This window comes from Patella vulgata, chromosome 2 (assembly GCF_932274485.2).
Source record: "Patella vulgata chromosome 2, xgPatVulg1.2, whole genome shotgun sequence".
NCBI classification, from domain to species: Eukaryota; Metazoa; Mollusca; class Gastropoda; family Patellidae; genus Patella; species Patella vulgata.
Genome location: NC_065880.2, coordinates 71,044,540 through 71,067,288, shown reverse-complemented (window position 1 = coordinate 71,067,288; position 22,749 = coordinate 71,044,540). Strand labels below are relative to the sequence as shown.

Sequence of the window (22,749 nt, the reverse complement as noted above, 5' to 3'; positions counted from 1 at the left end):
GCGTTAAACCTCATTTAATTTCTCTTCTGTTTCAAGACTGGGTAATTTCTTTAGAATAATGGTCAGATACAACGTCACATTAACATGTTATTGCCAAGACTGTTGTAATATCTTATTCATAAGCAGCACCAAATCTACGAACTAGCTTGCAAAGTCTAGTATAAAATAAATGGCCTTTAAAAGTTTACTAGAAACGGAATTCCTTAAGTTTGTTACAAAACGGAATTCCTTAAGTTTGATACAAAGCGTGTAAGATAGTTTGTTGTATGTGTCTGTGGCGATTGTACATTGCACTATTTACGTTTTGTGCAATTAAAATTCGATGTACGTGCCAAACTGTTTACAAATATATTATTATTACACAAAAGAACGAAGTATCAATTGAAATCAGGTCCGACTACCGAAAGTAAAGCGGTGATATCAACGGCGGTCTCTTTCCTATTAAGTCTAATGTCATCGTGGCCTTTAAAACAAATCTACAAGAAACAAAAACAGCAACAACCTCCTTGAGTTGTGTGGTTAATTTGCTTGGAGGTTATATATCACTGAGAGTTATCCTTCTTTCCTTCCTACCAGATATTAATTATTTACAGTGTATAATATTTACTTCAAGTAACATTCCGCTTGACTGACGTTTTATATCGTGAAAGGTTTGTCACAAATAATATTATCAAGAAACATTCATGTGAATTAAATAACAATCCAGTGAGACTGAATGGATTATGTGTTGGTTGTTGGCGTGGAAGTTCTGTGTCCCACTCTCAAACTCTATTATTTATGTACTGTAAAGATTCTGTGTTCGCTTCAGTGCTTAACAGTGTAGCAAATATATCAGAGAATAAGTCTAGTCTACTGAACAAAGGTGGAAACATTTAAATTGCATGTCAAAGGATTTTGTAATGTACTGGAAAGCAATGCTCGAAATACATCTCGCCCCCCCCCCCTCCAAATACAAACTCTTTATAGATTTAAATGTTTAAGCCCCTGATCTTTATTTGAGGAATTTTAAATCCCCCACAATATTGTGAAAGTTGAATTTCTGAAAATAAAATCATTCCAAAAATGGTTCAATTTCGTACAGTTGTTATTATGATACGACGAATTTCAAATAATGCAACACCTGACATCCTCTGCAAACAATATAAACAAACTGGCAGCACTTATTAGTTGAGCTTTAAAAATCTGTTGATGGTCATATTTCTAATTCAATTGAATCCAAGCCGGGTGATTATTTATACTGGTCATGTTTTGATTTTTCCTAATTACATGTTAAATAATCAATTTTAGTACGGTACCTTTTAGCTTGGATTGAGCTGTTAAAAATTAGATGTTGTTGGAACATTGCATATATATGAGTGGCTTTAACAGCTACACTGAAGAAAATGAAGTGAAATGGGGTTTAACGTCCTACTACTGTGCACCGACTGGACTAATGGAGATGGACATAATTATTAAACCATACAGCGAGCTATGAGAAAAATTATACATGCACAATAGGCATTACGACCTGCACTTTATTCGAATTCCAACTATCAAGGGTTCTTTTACGTGCACGCCAATGTGTACACGGGACCTCGATTTTCCATCCGAACGATGTTACGCCAACATCGGGAGCGACCACGAGACCCCATGATCAGCTCCTTACACAATGTTTTATTCATTTAAGAAGTAATCTAAATGTCGCCACTACAAATTATCTTAAAGAGAACCAGAGAGTGTGGGTTTAACGCGAAGACAATTTGGTCATTTTGGAACTAGAGTTTCCCCTGGTGTTAACGATTTTCATTGAACATCATCGTGTCATAATGAAGCTCATTATTTACACAACGTAGCGATAAAAAATGTTTTATCGAAACCATCAATAAAACTAACTTCAAGAAGAAAAACAAAAATCATGAGTTACATGCTGCTTTCTACATCCTGTAATTCTTTATTCCTCTCTTTTAAATCAACGAGAGATATTTATAACTATAACAAGTTGTCACGGTTGCATGCTGGGTTACAGACATGTCTATAACTGTGTTGATTCGAGGTAGAAATTAAGATGAAGAGCGACCGTGGATTGAGTCAATTTAGTTTATAGACAAACTGTGATAGAAGTGTTTAACTGTGTCATTAACGTCAGCCATTGTAATCACACACAATCAATGACTAAAGCATAGACTTTTGGATGCTACCACCGCATTACTGATAGCTTTTTCTGCTCTTCTGGTCGTAAAGAGTAAACTGCAAAATCCTTCGTCCAGAGTGATGTTGTACGTGTATCTGTAAATGACATGTAACTTGGAGTACAAGTTTAATTACCCTCGATGTAACCTGGTTCCATCAGTGCTGTAATTACAGGCAATTTTTTTCAACTCCAGCAAAAGAGTTTCATTCCACGGAATCCTGGCACAGTGTCCATTTTCCCCATCAGTTACAAACAAGACGAGCCTTTGCGTAGTCAGTTGAATTATAGACCTGTAGCATGTATATCTATATAATTGATGGTTTGTCTCGACATGCTCATCTCCTGGGTCTTCCCATAAACCATGTTATTTTTCCTTGATCCGAAGCTCTGCACCCATAAGGAACGGCTTAGTAAAAGCTTTGGAATACGTCTCTTCAGTGTTGTATAAAAGTACAACGATTTTTTGTTTAGTATGTGAACTCATCAAATAAATAAAATGTGTATCATGCGTTTAAAAATACATACCATTAGACTACGTATAGTTACCCATGGCTCTTTGGGTGCTCTATTTTAGACGATGAACGTACTAGGGTAACGAAATTCATAAGAAAATAACCAAGAGCTCAATATTTAAATATAAAAGTTGATTGAAAATTGTGTTTCAGTGCATATTTTACCTATGTTCTGGAACAAAAATGCATTTTACTATTTTGTGAATCGGGGCCCTTCTAATAGAACTCTTATTTAAACCACAAAAGATTCGCAGTATCGTCTTTAATTGCTCGTGGTTAATCTTTAAAGCTCACCGCCTGTTTGGGGAGTTTGCAATTAGTTCTGTGCTTTAAAGGATATCTGAATTTACCCCTAACATTGATTTATACAGTTTGTTCCGTTTCATCACAAAATCACAATTTTATTTCAAATCTTAGAATTTAAAATGTTATACTATATAATGGCTGATACTAGAAAGACAAAAAAAATATTGCATTGTTTTTTAATGGTTACAAAGTTGTATCACAATTTTTAATATAATATGTTTCAAAAACTTGTCTTAATTTCAGAGCAATCGCTCTCCTTGAAAATGCCGTTTTTAAAATACCTCAATGCGGTGCTTTCATTATTCATATACACGACTTCATATAATGTTTAAGTATATTGAATTTGTCAAAACAAATTAAATCAAAAGTTGCTACTGATCTGCATATAGGTTTTAGTAATTGTTATGACTGCGTTATCAAGTCACAAAAATTGCTACTGATCTGCATATAGGTTTTGTAGTAATTGTGATGACTGCGTTATCAAGTCACAAAAATTGCCATATAAATATCCAATAAGAGCAACCATTCAGAATAAAAACACAAATAATGGTAATTCGGCTGTCTTCCAAAATTGGAAAAAGATCGCTTATCGGGGCTCTTAATAACAGAAGAGGAGACGAAAATACAATTTGTAAAGCACTGATCACATCTTTAATGGAGGAGACTATAATAGAGTCGGTGTTGGGAAAATTGATAAAAATTGTTGATATATTTGCCTTATATTGGGGTATAACCGGAGAAATAATAGAATTATACACAAGTAGATTATAACCATTGATAAGTTAGTAAGAACACCAACTAGAGTCGATATCCATAGTTGTCTAAAGCCAAGTAGAAAAGTTAAGGACGTCGAATAATTAAACGGATTTCGTGTAAGGCATTACCGTCTATATCTGGCACGATTCCAGGGAATTTGTCCATTCCTGTAAATCACCCAATGTTTAGAAGTTGTGTGGCTTTCCAAACTCTCCGACAATCATTATCCAATTTTATATTTGCAGTTGGTCGTCGTGATTGACAGAAACTGGGAGAACCAATCAGTGACAATATTACGTTGATTGATGGAGGAAACGTATTTCATCTCCACCCCCTAACAACTCAGGAAGTCAAGTCGTAGTTCCACTTTAAGCAAGCATGACGACTTGAAAACGAGTTTTGAGAGAGAACAAAAGCTTACTGGGTTGCAAATAATACACTGACTGGCGATAAATATTTGATCAAGCTTAGCCTTACATTCCCTCTCTCTTCATGAAGTCATCCGACACTCAAAGATGCAACCGTTACAGCGACTGGTGATTTTTCTACTTGTATTGTGGTGTAAAGCTACTTGTGGCACAGATGAGGGTAAGTATGTTTTAATATATAGGTGTATATATTTATTTATTGATTGATTTATCAATACTAATTATCCTGACTAGTGGACAATATAAATCTATCAGATATACAGCAGCACATCGTCTATTAATAACCATTTAGCTATAAACATTACCACGTCACTTCTTCTCGTCTTGTTGCTTTTATGAAAGAAAATATAATTTAAATGTACTTAAATATATCAATTAAATAATAGCTTACAAAAGATGAATACAACTACCAAGCCGTGCATAAATGCAAATTAAGATATTTTTTGTTTGGTCAGCCAAATACAGATAGATTGCATGGGGTTTATGTCTATCGCAAACTACTTCACTATACATTTTAACATGTTGTACGGTGCATTGTAGATAACAATCTGCACAACATTTAGGTATATTCTTTATAATATTAATAACTTGAAATTGTTTAATTATAATATTAATAATTTGAAATTGTTTAATTAATAAATTGAAATTGTTTAATGATAATATTAATAACTTGAAATTGTTTAATTACAATTAAAATGCATCTATGTTGACATTAAGTGGAAATTTGGAATATCCGTGAACTATGGATATTCGGTTGAATTAATCATTACTGCATCATTGGATCTACTTTTCTCGGAACATATCTATCTATACCATTGTTATTCCGGCGTATTAGAATCGAGCATAAAACCATTTTTTTTTATCTCAATACACAACGAACGGTTCGCTCTATGGAATGACATAGTGCAGTTAGATTCCCATGTACCCTCATGAAGTTTAGTCTGTAACCCATTGATCGGAGACGGTTTAAGTAGAGCCGCGGTTATTTCGGTTTAAGTAGAGCCGCGGTTATCCCTTACATATTTAACACATTTATGTCATATGTCACATAACCTATTTATTCAAATAACCCATTTCCTTTAAAAAGTAAAAACTTTTGATTTAAAAAAAAAATCTGACATTTCAACTATACAAAGAAAATTATTGTAATGATAAAATATGATAATGATATTATGATCACAATTCGTGAGTTACTTTTTTCATCATTAAAATCATTAAATAGATAGACCTATTTAAATCTATATTATTCCATTTGTTATAGGGCCTATGTCACAGTTTGTTTAGAATGATATAAATGCGATGGCATCATGCAACAATACACATCACTACTTGATTAGATCGTGGGTGGTCTAGTAGTTTAACACGTTCGCGTGAAAAATTAAGGTCTGTCATTGGATCAAGTGGCGTGGTTTCGAATCCGCGCTTGTTCGTGAGAAGGAGTAGGGTCTCCTGTCCAACCTCGATGGTTTCCTCTCACTGCTAAATACCCCTATGCGCAAGGGATTTATTGAAATAAAATTGAACTATGCGTTAGTCCCACAATGACCTAGTTTGTGTCGAGTGGACCTTAAACCCCATTTCTTCTCTTGGATAAAAGTTCTCAATTTTAAGAAAACAAAAGTGTACTGAGTACTAGACAATATCTTCATGGTTAATTTACTTTCATCTTTATTTTATCCAATAACACTTACTTTTAAACACACAATATGAAGTTCTCCTGAATTTTCTTGTTGATGTACATCGTTTTAATTATTTCATTATAATATTATGCAATTATTTCAGAAGAGAGAAGCAACACAATGTTCTTTTGTCATATTTTTGACATAATTTCAAATAACAACCTGCTTTCATTTTATGGGTTAACCATAGTGATTGGAGTGGAGCGTAACCAATTTAAATCGAATTGCATTAATTGACGACTTAAAGAATATGATAAGACTACGGTTTAAGAGAGGTTTTAAGGTGTAATAAGACGGACTTTTAATGGCTGTTTTCATGCAATATGGGATTAACAAAAGATGAACAAAATATTGAATAAACGTTTAGAAATTACTTTTTATTATAAATAATTATTAATGTATGATATTTTATTTTCAATAGTATATTTAATTGACTCATATACATGAAAAGTACAGTTAATTTGGGTTTGTTTTGGTTTTTTTTAAATTTTTTTATTTTCTTTAAAAAAAAAATCCATTGATGCTCTAAACTAATTCTGAATATACAAGGTAATATACATACGCGCAAATATTTTTGAATATTGTAGCCAAATAAAAACCCGAACAAGACCCGAACTTTGTCGATTTGCAAGGACTGAGATGTTTAGTGTAAATATTTGCTTGTTTTTTTTTAAAGAATACAACATACATAACCGAAAGACATTGTGCATATAATGTAATACCACATATTATATGTAGTGAAATAATATAACGTTGCAGACAGGACGCTTTGCAGCGAATGTTTAAACCAACAACTGTTTTCATACCTCTTCTTGATGGACTTCAATCGACGATTCATGTGACGTTGTAATTCCAAGATGGTTGCGATGACGTCATGTCCAATGTCTGTTAATGGACACCAAAGACATAATAATAGGACAGGAAGACGGGTATTCTATTGTGTCGTATGCTTGGGATGAGAATTTTGTTCGGATAGCGGAGTTACCGCCTTCTCTTCATCGGAGTCCACCCGTCAAGGGCTCTTTTACGAGCACGCAACCTCGAACACTCATTCTCATCTCGACTTGCAAAGATGAAGTACTTCGCATTAAACTATTTTTGAATCCCTTTGTTTGCATGCGATTTACAAACGGTTTGTAACGATTGCTTATTTCCGGGAAACCAAGACGTTGATGGAATCTGAAAACTATACATTTAGCTGCGTGCCACTTTTCTTTCATCCTAGGTTTTTCCTTCATTAAATTGTCAGATTGGTAGGCCGTCCATTGTGGTCGTGATTTGTTCAAATTTGGGTTAAAAAAGGAAAGGCTAATTCAATCCTGTATGTTTCAAAACGATTCGAAAAAAAGCATCTGCATCTTATTAGTGAAAGCAAGATCTCTTTGGAAACGAAAAATTAAATAGATATTGCCCAGATTTGAAGACGTCCTACTGTTCATTCAATTCTTTGAAGTTTTTGTTAAATATTTTACAGACAATTCGACTCTTTGGCGATTTTTTATATTCTGCAGACAATTCAAGTCTTTGTTTTTATTTGATCTAAAGTATTGTGCTCTGTCCATTCAATTCCTTGAGTTTCGTAAATATTCTACAGACAAATCAAGTACTCGTTTATCACGTCATCTCAATTAGGTCAGTTGGTGTGGTTTATTAACTGTGTTTACCGTTTAGTCAGACAATTAACCTATTAAGAATGTGACTTAATTATTATAAAATGTTCAGACTTTAGCATAAGTTTATCTTTTATCTTTTATTAGATGTTATCTTTTTTTGCGCTGACTTCAATTAAACATGACCTACTATTGTTGGCTCATCTGATTGGAGGAAATAATACCTTAAGGACCAATCAAAGCCCAATTATCATCGATGTTTTTTTTTTTAAAGCATGTTTATTTAAACCTAACCGAGATGTCTCTTTGATAATATAATTGGATGATTTACATAGGCGATAGTACTAAAATTGACATCACTTGTCTGCGATATCACACTAGGCGGAAGCGAACGCAAAGCCGCAAGCCCGACCTATTTACACCATGGGGGCGTATCCAAACAATAGTTGTCCTGACGATAGACAAGGTCTTTGTAGGGTCGTCCACTTAGACGCAACCCTTCATTCATATATATATATATACATGTATATCTAAAAAACAATAGTATAAATTGAGCAACTGTTTAATCACTTTATACTATTGTTTTTTAATCACTGTCTAATATTCTCCACCACAGGGGAATTATCAGGACATGACATAACAATATTAATAATAACCATAACATAATACTAAGCAACGTCGTCATGGCGACGATATGTATAGTAATCCGGGAAGAAGTTAACAGTTGGACACGATTGGTCAATTCCTTTTGCACTGAGATTTGCTCCGAGCATTTTAATAAAACGAACCTCTTGAGTTTCAAGCAAAATCGTGTCTTCAAAATTCAGCTTATAGATGGGACTGCATTTAAAGCCAACCTTTCCCCATTCATTCTATTTCTGGAATTCCATATCCAATATATTGTCCACCACATCCAGCACACGCTATCATGTACACCAAGTTCTTTGAATGACAATTCATTTTTTTACCTAATTGTAAATTTTTTAATTGGGGAGATGGTTATACTGGTTCCTTCGATTATATCATTACATAATTTACATATTTTGTTGCCGCACTTTGAAACACACGGTGGAGTAGAACTAGTTTATGTGTCCATATCGAATTTAGAAGATGTCAACACCCTTCGGATACTCGGCGGTTGTTTATAACTGCTAATAAATTTTATTGTCCGAAGGATGTTCTTTATATTTAGACACCGCTCTAGAATCGACCTGTTAGCCTCCACAAAATCCATTGGTCTAGTATAACTTGGATTAAAAGTCGTTACCAATGTCATGATGTTTTCAGGATCGGTTATGGCTTTTGGTGTTCTTAAGGACTGCTGATTGAGACTTCATGATTAGGAATATTATTGTGATTCAAAAGAAGTCCAAGAGAAGACAATGAAACGCAAGATAAAGACATCTGCGGATAAGTTCAAACACGAACTTACAGATGATGAAACTGACTACCTATTAGTCTGCACGTTAAAAACTTTATTCTTCTATGGTTTGCCGAAAATACACAAGAGCAAAACCATTCAAAATGAGATAGCAATCCAACATTAGGAAGTACAGAACCTCGTAGATCAACCGTTTCGACCAATAGTTGGTGGACCCGAAAGCTTTACCTAACGACCCAGTAATTTTGTCGATATATTACTAAAACCTCTGTGTAAACGTATGAAGAACTTCTAACGAGATGACGACTTCTTAGATAAACTACCTATACCAATGTTCCACCTGGAAGCACATTGGTCAGTATCGATGTTGCCAACTTATACACCAAAATTGAGTGGAAATTAGGAATAAAGGCGACTCACTATTGGATAACAAAATACAGAGATGAAACCCCTTCGCGATTTTCTACACCCTTTATCTTGGAATCTCTTGAAATAGTTATCACGAACAATATCTTCTATTTCGATGGTAGATATGAAGCGCTATATAAATCGAATAATGATAATAATAATAATAATATTGCAGCCAAATAAAGGGGGTAGCCATTGGGACAAAAGTTGCTCCAACGCATGCGACTTTAGTCTTGGGTTATTTAGACACATTAGTTTACGAACGTATCGGTAATGAGTTAGGGAAACAATTCAGAAACTACATTGAAGAATACTGGAAACGCTTCCTTGACGATTGTTTAGAAAAATTTCACAATATACTAAATTCTCTGGATCCATCACTCCTATTTACCATGCAAAGGAACAAAACAAAATTAAGATTTTTAGACGTTACGGTATGTCTACCTAGAAGATATCGGTGTTATAGAGACAGACCTATTTTTATAAAAGTACGGATACGCATTAATATCTTAACTTTCATTCGTGCCATCCGTCACATACTAAGAAAAATTTTCCATATAATTTAGCGAGAAGAGTGTGTGCAATAGTGTCTAAAGGTGATTGGAAGCAAACACGCTGAAGTGAACTTAGAGAATTTCGTCTGACACAAATGTATCCAATCAAATTGATAAAAGATGCAATTCAGAAAGCTTTAAGTCTCAATCAGCAGTGATCTATCTTCTGTTTCCCATTTTACCTTCTTTTGGTCTGTTTTTCAATTAAATTACCTTTTTGTTACAAAGATAAAACCAGGAAAAAAAATATATTTAAACAGTAACTTACGGTCCATATTGTTTGATACAATAGATAAATTAATTTGGGTTGATATTTAATGCTGAAACATATTTAAATGTGTTTTAATGTCATAATATTGTTGTTATTTCAATGTACATGTATTAAGAATCAGTATTTCTTGCAACTGGTCAATGATGCCGATTTTAGCCATTATCATTTGGATAAGTGAAATGTAAGGATGAATTACTGTCAGAGAATCTTCCAATACCTAAATTGTGGTTTAGATTTTGGAGAGGGAGTCATGGTGGCTCAGTGCTAAAGGCACTGGCTTACTTATCAGGAAGCCCGGGGTTCAATCTCGGTGTTGATCAAGAAAGTTTCCGGGGATCTTCCAGCGTGGGTTTCCTTTGCCAGTGGTGCCGGGCGCCTGGCAAGAAGAGTGTCTAATCGTTCGGATGGGACACGTTGGTGTGCACGTAAAAGAACCACTGGCAGTTGGAATTCGAAAAAAGGGAATAGGGCGTAACGTGGTACCGGGCGCCTGGCAAGAAGAGTGTCTAATCGTTCTGATGGAACACGTTGGTGTGCACGTAAAAGAACCACTGGCAGTTGGAATTCGAAAAAAGGGAATAGGCCGTAGCGTGGTGCCGGGCGCCTGACAAGAAGAGTGTCTAATCGTTCTGATGGAACACGTTGGTGTGCACGTAAAAGAACCACTGGCAGTTGGAATTCGAAAAAAGGGATTAGGCCGTAGCGCTTTTGTCTGGAAAAATGTTTCTCATAGAACACTGCATGGCGTATGCCCGTTTTCATTAGCCCAGTCGGTGCAAAACAGAACGTTAAACCCCATTTCCCAAACAGACTGCTCCAAGACTAAGTGACATATATTATAATTGTTGTCAATCGAGCAATCCAAAAGAGTGGACACGGGTAATGGAAACCATTTAAACGATTGAGGAACATCGGAATATTGCTAATTTATGCCGCAGTCGTGTTATTTTGATTCCAGTTAATGTCTCATTACGTCATTTTAGCGCAATAAGAATTCTTAACAAACTACAATATTGTGGGCAAACAGAAACGATCGTCCTGTTTTAAATCCTATCGGAGCCGGAAGATTTTCTAGTGTAGTATTTTGATATTTTAGAGAACAATGCAAATGACGCATGGTTACTTTAAAGTATTGCTGTTAATTATTTGTTAGATGCACATTTTCAAAAGTTGAACATGTCTACGTTTCATGTGTTTTTCTTGTGATTATCGCGTTCCCTGAAGTATAACATGCAAACAATGGCGTAACTGTTAATACTTTATCATTTATAAAAAAGATCAGAAGTTAGTTTGCAGAAGGGAAAGGAAACAGAAAGACAAGAAATAGTCGTAACAATGGAGAATTGTCGTCATAGGAAAAGTGTAGTATTGTTTTTGTTTCTAAGAGATGTTTTCTCGGGGGGGATCTTTTGTAAGGCTTCGTTTAACATCCGGTGTTAATAAATAAAATGTTTTTTTTATGTTCAGTTTGTCTCTTAGATATTCGTTACTGTCGTTGCTGGTTTGTTTTTATTCTTTTGATGTCTTAGATATTTGTTATGGTCGTTCTCTGGATGTCATAAATATTCATTACCTCCATTACCTTTTTCTTCTTTCAATTTGGGGTTCTGTGTGTCACTTAGATATTTGTTACTGTCATTGCTTTTTTGTTCTTAAATATTCGTTACTGCACTTGCCACCTTGGTTGAAAGGAAAAACGATGGAGGGGGGGGTGCATTTCGTATACTCAACACAACTAGGTTAGATCGGTTCTAACCAACGGTAGTTCCGATATTTACGAAAGTCGAATCCAACCATCATTATGGTGTAAAGGTGATATATTTAGACGGTTTTTAAAATCGGATAAAAATTGTAACTTCTAGAGGGTCCACAAGCTAAAAACGCGATTTTTCGTACAATCAGCGGTCTTAATCCAGCAAGTTACGGTTTGATATGTGCAAATATCTATAGGAACCGAGATCGTTGGTACATAAACATACATTTAAAGTTTCATCAAAATCGGATAACAAGTGTGACTTCTAGAGCGTCCACAACCCTTTTAAATACTTTTACACTATTTGCGTACACGGAGCGGCCATTTTGTCCGGCAGTTTCAGTCAAATTTTTACGAAATTCGAACTCAACCTTCATTGATGTGTAACGGAGCTATTTTTTAACGTTTTTTTTTATAAAACTAAATATACATTGCGACTTTTAGTGGGCCCACAAGCTAAAAATGCTATTTTGCGAACAATCAGGGGCCATAACCTAGGAAGTTACGTTAGGATATGCGCGGTTATCAAAAGGAACCAGGATCTTTTTGATATAGACATAAATTTAAAGTTTCATTAATATCGGATCAAAATTGTGGCCTCAGAGGGCCCACAACCTTTTCATGAAATTCGAACTCAACCGTCATTATGGTGTTATGGTGATATATTTAAACGGTTTGTTAAATCGGATAAAATGGTGACCCCTAGGAATCACAAGGTAAGAACGTGACTTTTCGTACAATAAAGGGCCATAATTCAGGAAGTTACGATCCGATATGCGTGAATATCGACAGTAACAAAGATCTGTGGGGTATAAACATGTATTTCAAGTTTCATCAAAATCAGATGAAAATTGGACATCTAGAGTTTCCACAAGTTACACACGTGACTTTTCGTACCATGCAGTTATGGTCTAATTCATGCCAATATCGAAAGGAACCGGGATCTTTGGAAAATAGACCGATATTTCAAGTTTCGTCAAAATCGAATAAAAACTGTGATCTTTAGAGTGTCGACAATTAAATTGTGAACGGACGGACAGGGGTGACGGCATAATGCGTCCACATGAAAATGTGGGCGTATAAAAGGATTTTTTCTGTGGCAAGAACATTATTTAATTGTATTGAGACTCAAAGTTATTTTCCTGGGACGAAAACATTAATATCAATATTCATTGAGCCTCAAAGTTATTTTTCTGGGGCGAGAACATTAAATAATTTCATTGGGACTTAAAGTTACAATTTCATATTTTCTAAGAAAGTCAAAACATAATTATACGATCATAGGTGTCATTCTCACACTTAAACTCATTTACACCGGAAATAATAACACAATTACCTCCCTTGTTTTCTATTCTCCACCATGGAGTAGCTTTTTTTCAAACGTTTGAATTTGAAGAGGAAAGTGAGGAAAATGATATTTTTTTGCCAATTTCTCAACTGGCAATAGTGAATTATAGGATTAATAGGATTATTCTTTAACAAGGTAGGACTGTTTATTGATACCATCTATTTTAAGGCTTTATTTTAATAAATTTTAAAAATATAACTTAAAAATTGCAACTTTGAAGTAATTTTTTCTAGGGCGAGAACATTATAAATATATTCCCTTAGCCTTAAAAGTATTTTTCTGAAACCTATTTAAAGCTTAACATGGTTAGTAGTTACTGTGTGAAATGGTCGTGTAAAATTAATAATGCATTGTGTTTGCATAACCATTCCAGAAATGGTATAACATAGGTTCTGCATTTTTCAACATGTCGTGTTTTCAATAAGTGGTATCTCAACCGCTAATAACAGTCGTTTTATTTCCAGGTATCTTTTAGAATCTTTCAGTTACACTTTGGAACACGAAACAAATATATTTCTTCACTAGTTTGATTACACCGCATACTTCCTTATATAAAAGAAAAAGTCATGATTTAAAAAAGAAATTTAATTACAGTAGATGACTCAAAAAAATTGTATATTTTCAGCAAACATATGTTTCACTTTAAAAAAATAATAGAGACGGCAAATAAACTGTACTGAATCTGTGGAAACCTCGACAAAGCTAGAATATTAGAAGGACGAGCAAGGGTGTTAATTCAATTAGAGAAGATGTGAGGGATAACGAAAATAATTCTTTCGACATTTGGGAAATTGGTCAATAATTATTGAATAATGGGATATTAATCTATATCGACACGCAAACAGGTGAATCTGTGAGTGTGTTGTGTCGGAGAATTGTGTGATTTTATTGATGAACTAATCAGGTTAGAGAAGGTAGGACAGCCAAGGGGTCATACATACACTACCTGATTTAGATCATCTCATGAATATTTAATTATACTTCGTCCTACTTCTTTTTAATTGGCAGTCCCCTGCTCTTGAGCTGAGAAAGCAAATTACAAAACAGAGTAATCATATAATTGTAAACAGACTTGAGATGTGAACATCAGTGCAAAAAGTTGACAATTATTATTATAATTGAAACGTATAATTCGATATAGATTTAGATGGAAGGAGAAACCGAGGTCTCGTGTACACATTGGTGTGCACTTAAAAGAACCTTTGACTATTGGAATTCGAAATAAAAACTTTTTAATGTATATATCTGTCTTGATGATTAACCGTAAACATGGATAACCGAGACTTTTTTTATTATCGTAACGACGGTAACAATGACAATTGATGCTATAGTGTTATTGGATTGAGAAGTAATTTGACGGAAATTTTCAATATATTCCCTTTACATTATCTCTCAGCTCTTTATCTAATCTTCCATTATGCCGCTTTAACTACGTTATTCATCTTGGGTGTATATAAGTAAAATGTCCTACTATTCTGAACCAACCGTGCTAACGCAGTGTTCTAAGAGGAAATGTTGGCGCTGAACGTGGCGCTATGGCCTACCTTTATTTCCATTTCACGGATCAGTAATGTGTTGTCAATTGTAAACACCATTCGGCACACCTCGACAGACTCTGGAACCCTACATCTAACCTAGGCTGTATGACCAATTCCACCATTGGAACTATTTTCAAGTTCCGGATTATGGCGGTGCCCACGAAGACGCCTGTGAAGAACGTTTTGTTTTAAGAAACGGTATACATCATACAAAGCTTTAAATGTCTGAAGCTGTGTTTCTTTGAAGTTTATCCGATTGTCTTTAAACAAAGAACAACTTAACAATGAAAACTCTACATACTCTTCGAACGAGGCCATTTTTAGAACTTCTTTTTAAAAGCGGATTTTTTTCCCAATAAGTAAACAAATGTATGGGTGTAGCTACATATCACTTACCGTCATACAGCCGAGGTTAGATGTAGGTTTGCCGAATGTGATAAACACTGGACCTCCGACAGTGATAGGGGAATGCCAGGCTGAAAATTATTTCTGAGACGAAATGAAACGAAATGCGGCGTAAATGTCCTACTTTTCTGCACCATCTGTGCTAATGAAAACGGCCACACAGTCTGCTATGAGGCTACGACCACTCTGGTTTCGAATTCCAACTGTCAAGGTTTATTTTACGTGCATGCAACGACCAGCCCTAATGAACCTCCATCCTGCACAATTGACCAACAAAATAACATTAGTTCGTAAAGTTTAAGCATTAAATATTTATGTTGGCCTACATCAATTCGGTGACATGTCTGTATGTTTGTGTATACTCCTATGTATACTTGATTCTGACGGTGCAAAAACAATGGACTTATGGCTTATGTCTCCGCGAGCAATTATACAGCTGTTTCAGTCTATAATTAAAAGAAACCACCTACTAAATTTCCTTTCGTCCTTTCAGACTTGTCAAAGATACGGTTATTTTCATTTTCAAAATCTCATTACAAAAAATTAGATATCAGAAAATCACCTTTCGTTCCAATAATATGGCTTTGAAACAAAGCATTCCGAATTAGGGATCGTCATTAGAAAGTTAATAGGATTAAAGTCTTCTATGTGTCACTATTAAAACTAAAAATGTTTCAACTTATACCAGTTTTCTTTTTAAGCTTAGAAATTTAAAGATCCAGCGAAAGACACTTTTGCTTTCTTCCTGTCGGTTCTTAATTAAATTCTTTCATCTATTAAATGTGTAATTATGTTTTGTGTCCCGTAAATTGCTTATTCCGATACACTTTTGCAAATTTATGTCTTTACCGGTCTAAATTAAAAATTCAGATTTCTTTTAAGTTGTATCTGGTTCAGTTATAAATCTAGTTAGATGGGAAAACAATAATTAAAGATTCCACAAACTTCAGAAAAACAAAGAGGTTGGTTTGGGTTGTATCTGGTTCAGTTATAAATCTAGTTAGATGGGAAAAAATAGTTAAAAATTGTACACAACTTCAGATTAAGAAAGAGGTTGAGACACACTATTCTGGTTTTGGTGATAATTTTGAAACCTTCCTTTAATGCCGTGGTTCTCTGTCTTTTTTTCAACTGTTCATTGGGATTTTCTGGCGTGGTTCCCCCATGACAGTGTCTACTCGTTCGGGTTGTACACGTTGGCATGCATGTAAAAGAACCCTTGACAATTAGAATTTGAAATAAGAGTAGACTATTGCAAGGTGATCGCCAATCATATTAAGGTGTCTCTGGTATCAGCTACTAAAAATACTTTGTCCGAATACCAACAATATCATGTCAGTTTTCCAAGTGTTTGTAGAACCCTGTGAACCGCTTTGCGACTGCTTTAATTGGTTCTAAAAAGACATTATTGCTATTTATAGTTACATGCTATGGGTAGTTCATTTGTTCTGCCGTGGGAGCCACGGTGGCTCAGTGAGTAATGCGGTAGCTCGTTGACCTGGAGGTCCCGCGTTCGATTCAGGTGTTGGCCGAGAAAGTTTCCCGGTAATTTCCCGGTTTCCCCTTGCAAGTAGTGCAATACGGAAGGCCTGGCACTAGAACAGTGTATATACTGTCGAATGGTCCCATGTACGCTTTGGGATACACGTAAATGACCCCTTGATAGCTGGAATTGGACTGAGAGTGGGCGGAAGCGCCGGCGTCCGGGCAGAATGTCCCTCAAAGCACATTGCATGGCGTATGCAGGTCTTTATTAACCCAGCTGGAACGGGAAGTTGAACCTTAAACCCTATTTCATTTTCTTTGCAGTATCTCCTTAAATTCATCCGCATATATGCATGTTGCCATATGTGTTTATGTAGTGGACAAACCATATTGTTACCTGTCAAAATGTATTTGGTATTCGGCTACACAGAATATATTTAAAATTTTAAAAAGTGCACAAATATAGCATAATGATACTATAGTTAAATCAGGAGACAACGCATCAACATGCTGTTGAATAACTAACAGCGGTGGAAAGAAATACTAGAAATGCCTAAAAAAATAAAATCTCTTAAGAAAAAATTGTGTTTGACAGCTAAGCAGTCATGAGGCCCCTCAAGTATGGTTGTGAATATGGAGGTAGTTTGTTTAGTCCCTAGAGAGACCGTGATTTTCCTAGGCAGTTCGGTTAATTCCGCCATTTTTGTATTTTGACTTCCCGTGAGGCATCAATGCACCATGACAACATCCCGTGAAAGTTGTGACTAAAATGCATTACATGTATTTGATTGGTGGAAAAGGAGAGAAAGTGAATGCGAAATTCCTTGGGCATATTGTGAAAGAGACAATTTTCCACACGAGGTTACCGGAGTGAGAAAAGCTATTAATGGAACGAAGTTTTTTTTTTTCAGTGCAGAGTTTTCCATGATAATGTCAACATAACACATTAAATATTTAGGTTGAGTCACAGGGGAAGACATTCTAGAGAGAATACTTAAACAATATACTAATAAGGGGGTAGATAGTGGAACTAATTGAATTAATTGAAATTGTAAAATGTATTTGATAACACCATTTGCTTCATAAATGTTCAATTATCAGGAGCGTTTTATCAATACTCGCAAATACCCTTTCTGAGCTTATATCCGCTTATTGAGATATAAATGTTTTAAGATTACTTTATATCTGTCTTTACAAATCGTATTATAGAACACGCAATGTTATTTGTGTAATGATCCATACATGATATTCCATCACATTGTTATCCATGAAATCATTTATTGATGGCGTCAAGATGGGTTTTATCAAAGTGAGATCATTATGAACAATAGTTGTCATAGTTAGATATAATTATATAAAAATGAAATGAAATGGGGTTTAACGTCCTACTGGTCTGCTCCTATGCTGGGCTAATGAAGACGGGCATACGCCATACAGTGTGCTATGAGGGACATTTTGCCCGGGCAGCGGCACTATCGCCTACTCTTATACCGAATTCCAACTGCCAAGGGATCTTTCACGTGCATTCCAATGTATACACGGGACCTCGGTTTTTCGTCTCATCCGAAGGACTAGACAGCTGTCCTTGTCAGGCCCTCAGTCCTGCATCCCTGACAAGGGAGAACCACGCCGGAAAATATAATTGTAAAGTTGTATAGGATGCATTGTGTAAGATTTAGACTCATAGCTGACCATTACAATAGTTTAAAAAACAAAATGAAAAATAAATATATATTGAAAATTTCAGCCAAATTAATTTATTCTCAGCGAAGTTATGTGTGTTTGAAGTTTTGATGAGATAATCTCGATTGTCGAGTACCATTGCTACTCAATAATATAAGTTTAGACCGAGACCACAAAACTTTAGAGGTCCAATTCATTACAACACAAAGTGTATATCATATCCAGATTCTATCAATCGAATAGAAAGTTAGCGATGAGTGAGGGTTGTTGGTGGTAGACCATGTAACACTCCCGGAATATGTTTTAGTTGAGAACAGTAAACTGGGGCGACCCATTTTCATTTAGAGGTCATTTAGCTGACCCCGTGTCATGAAGGTCGATGAACTCGGAACACAAATAAAAGAAAGCTTAGAAATATTTTTTAAAATAGTTTTAAAAAAAAACTTATAAAAATCAACTTGTAAAAATTATTTTATAAAAGTTCGAGCAAGTGATTTAATTACAGAAGTTAAGCAGCTTTTAAATCCAACGGATATGAAACACCTTGAATGGAATTGATGAGTTGAAACATATCGGTTTCTGGTATTTGATTAGCATAAACCGAGGAATCCCTTTTAGAGGACTAATTATGCCTGGCTCGTCTTCAAACAGAAAACGGCATTAGTTGAAGCAACATGCTAAATGAAACAGAAATCTTTTTTACCAATAAAAAATAATAATTGAACAAACGACCCAGTTAAAAGTCCGACAACAATTTGTTTAATCACAGAGAAGGGTCCAATATTGCGATTAGCCAAAAAAGGAATAAAATAGTGGAAAAAAACCTTCCAAAATATCCTGTTGCCGACAAATCACTCTTGATCCTATGAGAGAAAAATATTCATGCACACACATCCTATGTTGACGAAGAATGAAAATAGCAAATAGCGAACAAGAAAAAATAATTAAAGTAATCTTAGACGCAGAACTAGATGAAGACTAGGCACACAGTTAAAACAGTTTTTTAAGACGAGTTTAATGTCAGATAGAGATGAAAGATTGATACAAGTTGGGAGGGCGAATGAAATAGCTTCCCCGGCTCGTGTTAAATTCCTAAAAGCAGAGATCTAAAAGTCATTTATCAACTTATTTGTCGTTTACATGAAAGTGATTTTAAGCATTAAAATTATTTTATTATCGATGAAGACGAGCAATCATTGATAGAAATGTGGAGAGAATTTATTAATCTATTTATTACTATCATAACGCACACAAGCAAACTAACAGTCATAATTTATATGTCAATTATATCGCAATAAGGAGAAGTTAGAGCGCTACGGTTTGGAAACAATTTCTAATAAATGTAATAAATCAAGCACGATGGTCAAAATGCTAGACGCTCTTTGGCAATAAATTCTTGCTTATCTCACTAATAAGCGGATAAGTGACCGTTTCTATAATACAGACAGAAATTTATTTCGTAATGACTTCATTGGCAGCATTTTCCCCGTATCTGTTGCTATGATCATTAAGTAATTGGACGCAGTTCTGCCCTTAAATTGACCGCGTAGGTCACAGAGTTGGGTCAAATCAGCGCAACTTGCCTTGTACCCAACCGAAGTACCCCTTATGCTACTGATGAATTACCTAGAGGTCTCTAGTTCAACTTGAGCGTCATAAATTATAACAGATACAAACTAAGTATTAATTTAACAGTAATAAATATTACTGTTATTATGACCCTGAAATGAGGAAGGAAAGCGACCTTCGATTATTTTGGAGGAAGTAAACATTGTTGCTATTCTATCCAACATTAGCTCACTAATTTGTCTACTGTTTTGAAGGTAATAATGCACAATATTAGCTGCTTAGATTGTCTTTGTAAGTCACCTTATAAGTTATTTGAATCCTCGATATGTCCCAACATTTTATTTGTACAATAACCCTATGCATCGTGTGTACGGCCACGGCCAAAACAAATTAGCTGCCAGATAGACCCTTATTGTGCGCTGGCTCTTAGATCTGAAGGAAGTAACTGTTTAAATAAAACTCCAATATCCATGCTCATCTGAACCTCAAAGGGGTGAGAATTTGTATCCGATTTTAACTTAAAAGTACCTTTTCATATATTATGCTATTGGTCGATCCATCTATAGATATGTTGTGGTATATAATGCATGCATATTGGCAAATTGAAAATGGTTTGTTTGTGGTCTGGAGGTGTCCTATCTAAATTAGCAAACAATGATTAGAACTTGATTAACCCTGACGCTGGTCAGAACAGCGTCATACAGTCATGAGAAGGGTAACACATTGTATATTAATTGATGGTAAGGTTTCTCTAATCAACCAGTCTACATCTCTAAAACTTGCGATCTTCATCCACTGAACATTTTCCAAGTCTTGTTAAATTATAGATGTACACGTAGTTCCAGACTATACTCAAGCCCTTGTTAGATTATACATGTAGTTTCAGACAATACTCCAACCCTTGTTAGATTATCCCTGTAGTTCAAGGCTATACTCCAATCCGTGTTAGAATATATATATATATATATATCGTTCGAGACTATACTCCTACCCTTGTCTCTCTAATAAATAGACTGCAATAAGAGTAATTTTATAGCTATCTAGCCTTGATGTCAATAATTACTTAAAGTTAGGGCTACATCACGATACTTGAACATCAATAAAACGCTTCATAAAACCCGATTAATTACGCTGGCCGCCAAATCGCTCTACCCTTTTTAGATGGGATTCTTTCAGTTTAAATCTTTAATCTGGAAAGTGCAACGGTGGACACGGTTAATGTTCGACTTATTTGCTTATATCGATCACATAAAAGAAATAAGATTAAGGCCTAAATCGCTTAGAAAATTAATGTTCGAAATTATATAATTAGAATGAACTTTAAATGCAAAATTCAGAAGGTAGATTCTTTAGAGCAAAAAAAAAAAAAAAAACCAACAAAAAACAAAAGTTTCATTACATCTTCTGCATAACCAGGAGTAGGGTTGCCTGTCTGTCCAACCACGTTGGTTTTCTTTGGTTTTTCCGCCACTTCTAAAGACCACTACGCGAAAGCAAATTGTTTATATAAAATTATACCACATGTTAGTCCCGCAATGAGCTTGTTTGTGTCAAGTGGATGTTAAACCTTAATTATTCTCTCTCTCATTTTCCTTAAATTGGAGTAATCAATTGATACCGCAGATGCAGCAGGAGAAAAGTTGGTTATATAATAATGCGAGTTTGTCATTGGCCTTGTAAAAGACTCGGATCAATTGTAACAATATTTGTGTTGGAGAGTTATAGCGTGTAACTGATTGTAATCGTCGTGTTATGTAAAGTTATGATTAAATTACTAGTTTTCTTCTCACTTGACTACATTGGCCTTATCGTATTCTTCATTCTCTCGCTGTTTCCATTTCCATTTTCTTCTCCCAGTCGATATTTTAAAATCATTGCAGACTGTCAACATCTCTTGAAAGGTTTGGTTTTTGGACAGAATCAAAAAGAAATATATTATTCCGTCTGATTGATACCTCTCGACCTCGACAAAAAGGAACCCTGATGAGCGCTTCTAAATATAGATCTGAAATAGTTAAGATTTTATCATCTATCGATGATGGAGAGGTATTTTTGATGAAATATGTGATATCTGTAATCGTGTGGTATTCTCCAGCTCATTTATTTTAAACATTACTGAAAATACCGATTTTTGGCGATAATGACACGTAACTGCATAGCAACCAAAATGTAGTGTGTACAATGCTATAACATGTATAGTCACATTATAAATAGTGTTGTTTGTTCTATTTAAACTCCAGCGGAATTTGTTTCAGACAATTTTCCTGGAATTTTAACAGTCTTCACGCATCTTCAAATTTCCGAATAACTAGACAATTCTGGGTCTGGCCAAAACTACAGCTGAAAAATAAGGAACCGCTGACATGCCCTCGGGTTGGTCCCAACTGGATTTTACTCCCCTGCAAGTTCAGTTCCCAAATGAACCAGACACTTTATGTGTCTCTCCATAACTACCCACGACAAATAAGAGGAGTCGCTTACGTACCCTCCGGTTGGACGGTTAATCTCCAACCGTGTGCCACAAGTTCAGTTCCCAAATGCAAATGATTAACAATTTACGCGATACGAGTAATCACACTATCTATGTAATGATGTATTTTTTGACGATAATGATGCTTTGTGGTTTGTTTTGGTTATGGTCTGGAGAGTTATGTAAATGGATCCCGTTTTGAACAATTACACGTCTAGATCTGCTACATGCTTTAAATCCAGACATAGCTCCACGTACGCGTGTACATATAGCTTACCATGAAACACATCATTACATTCTACAATTTTGATGTTTCGACTACCGGACCGTTTGGAATTCAGATTAAAACAATTACTGGTATCCTCAGATAAAAACAGTCTTAACGAGAAATTTCGTATCTTGATTTATTTAAAGAGAGAGATG

The 22,749-nt window shown here is 35.1% G+C and overlaps 1 protein-coding gene across 4 annotated transcripts in view; it reads left to right on the top strand.

The window, feature by feature from the left end:
- The window catches only part of LOC126810599 (acetylcholine receptor subunit alpha-type acr-16), a 123,291-nt gene that overhangs the window by 65,737 nt on the left and 34,805 nt on the right, over positions 1-22,749 (top strand). For all 4 annotated transcript variants that reach the window (XM_050535760.1, XM_050535759.1, XM_050535761.2 and 1 more), the window contains one exon: positions 3,990-4,332. In XM_050535760.1, the coding sequence (XP_050391717.1) occupies positions 4,260-4,332 (73 nt within the window). In that variant the 5' untranslated portion in view covers positions 3,990-4,259. The remainder of the gene's footprint in view (positions 1-3,989; positions 4,333-22,749) is intronic.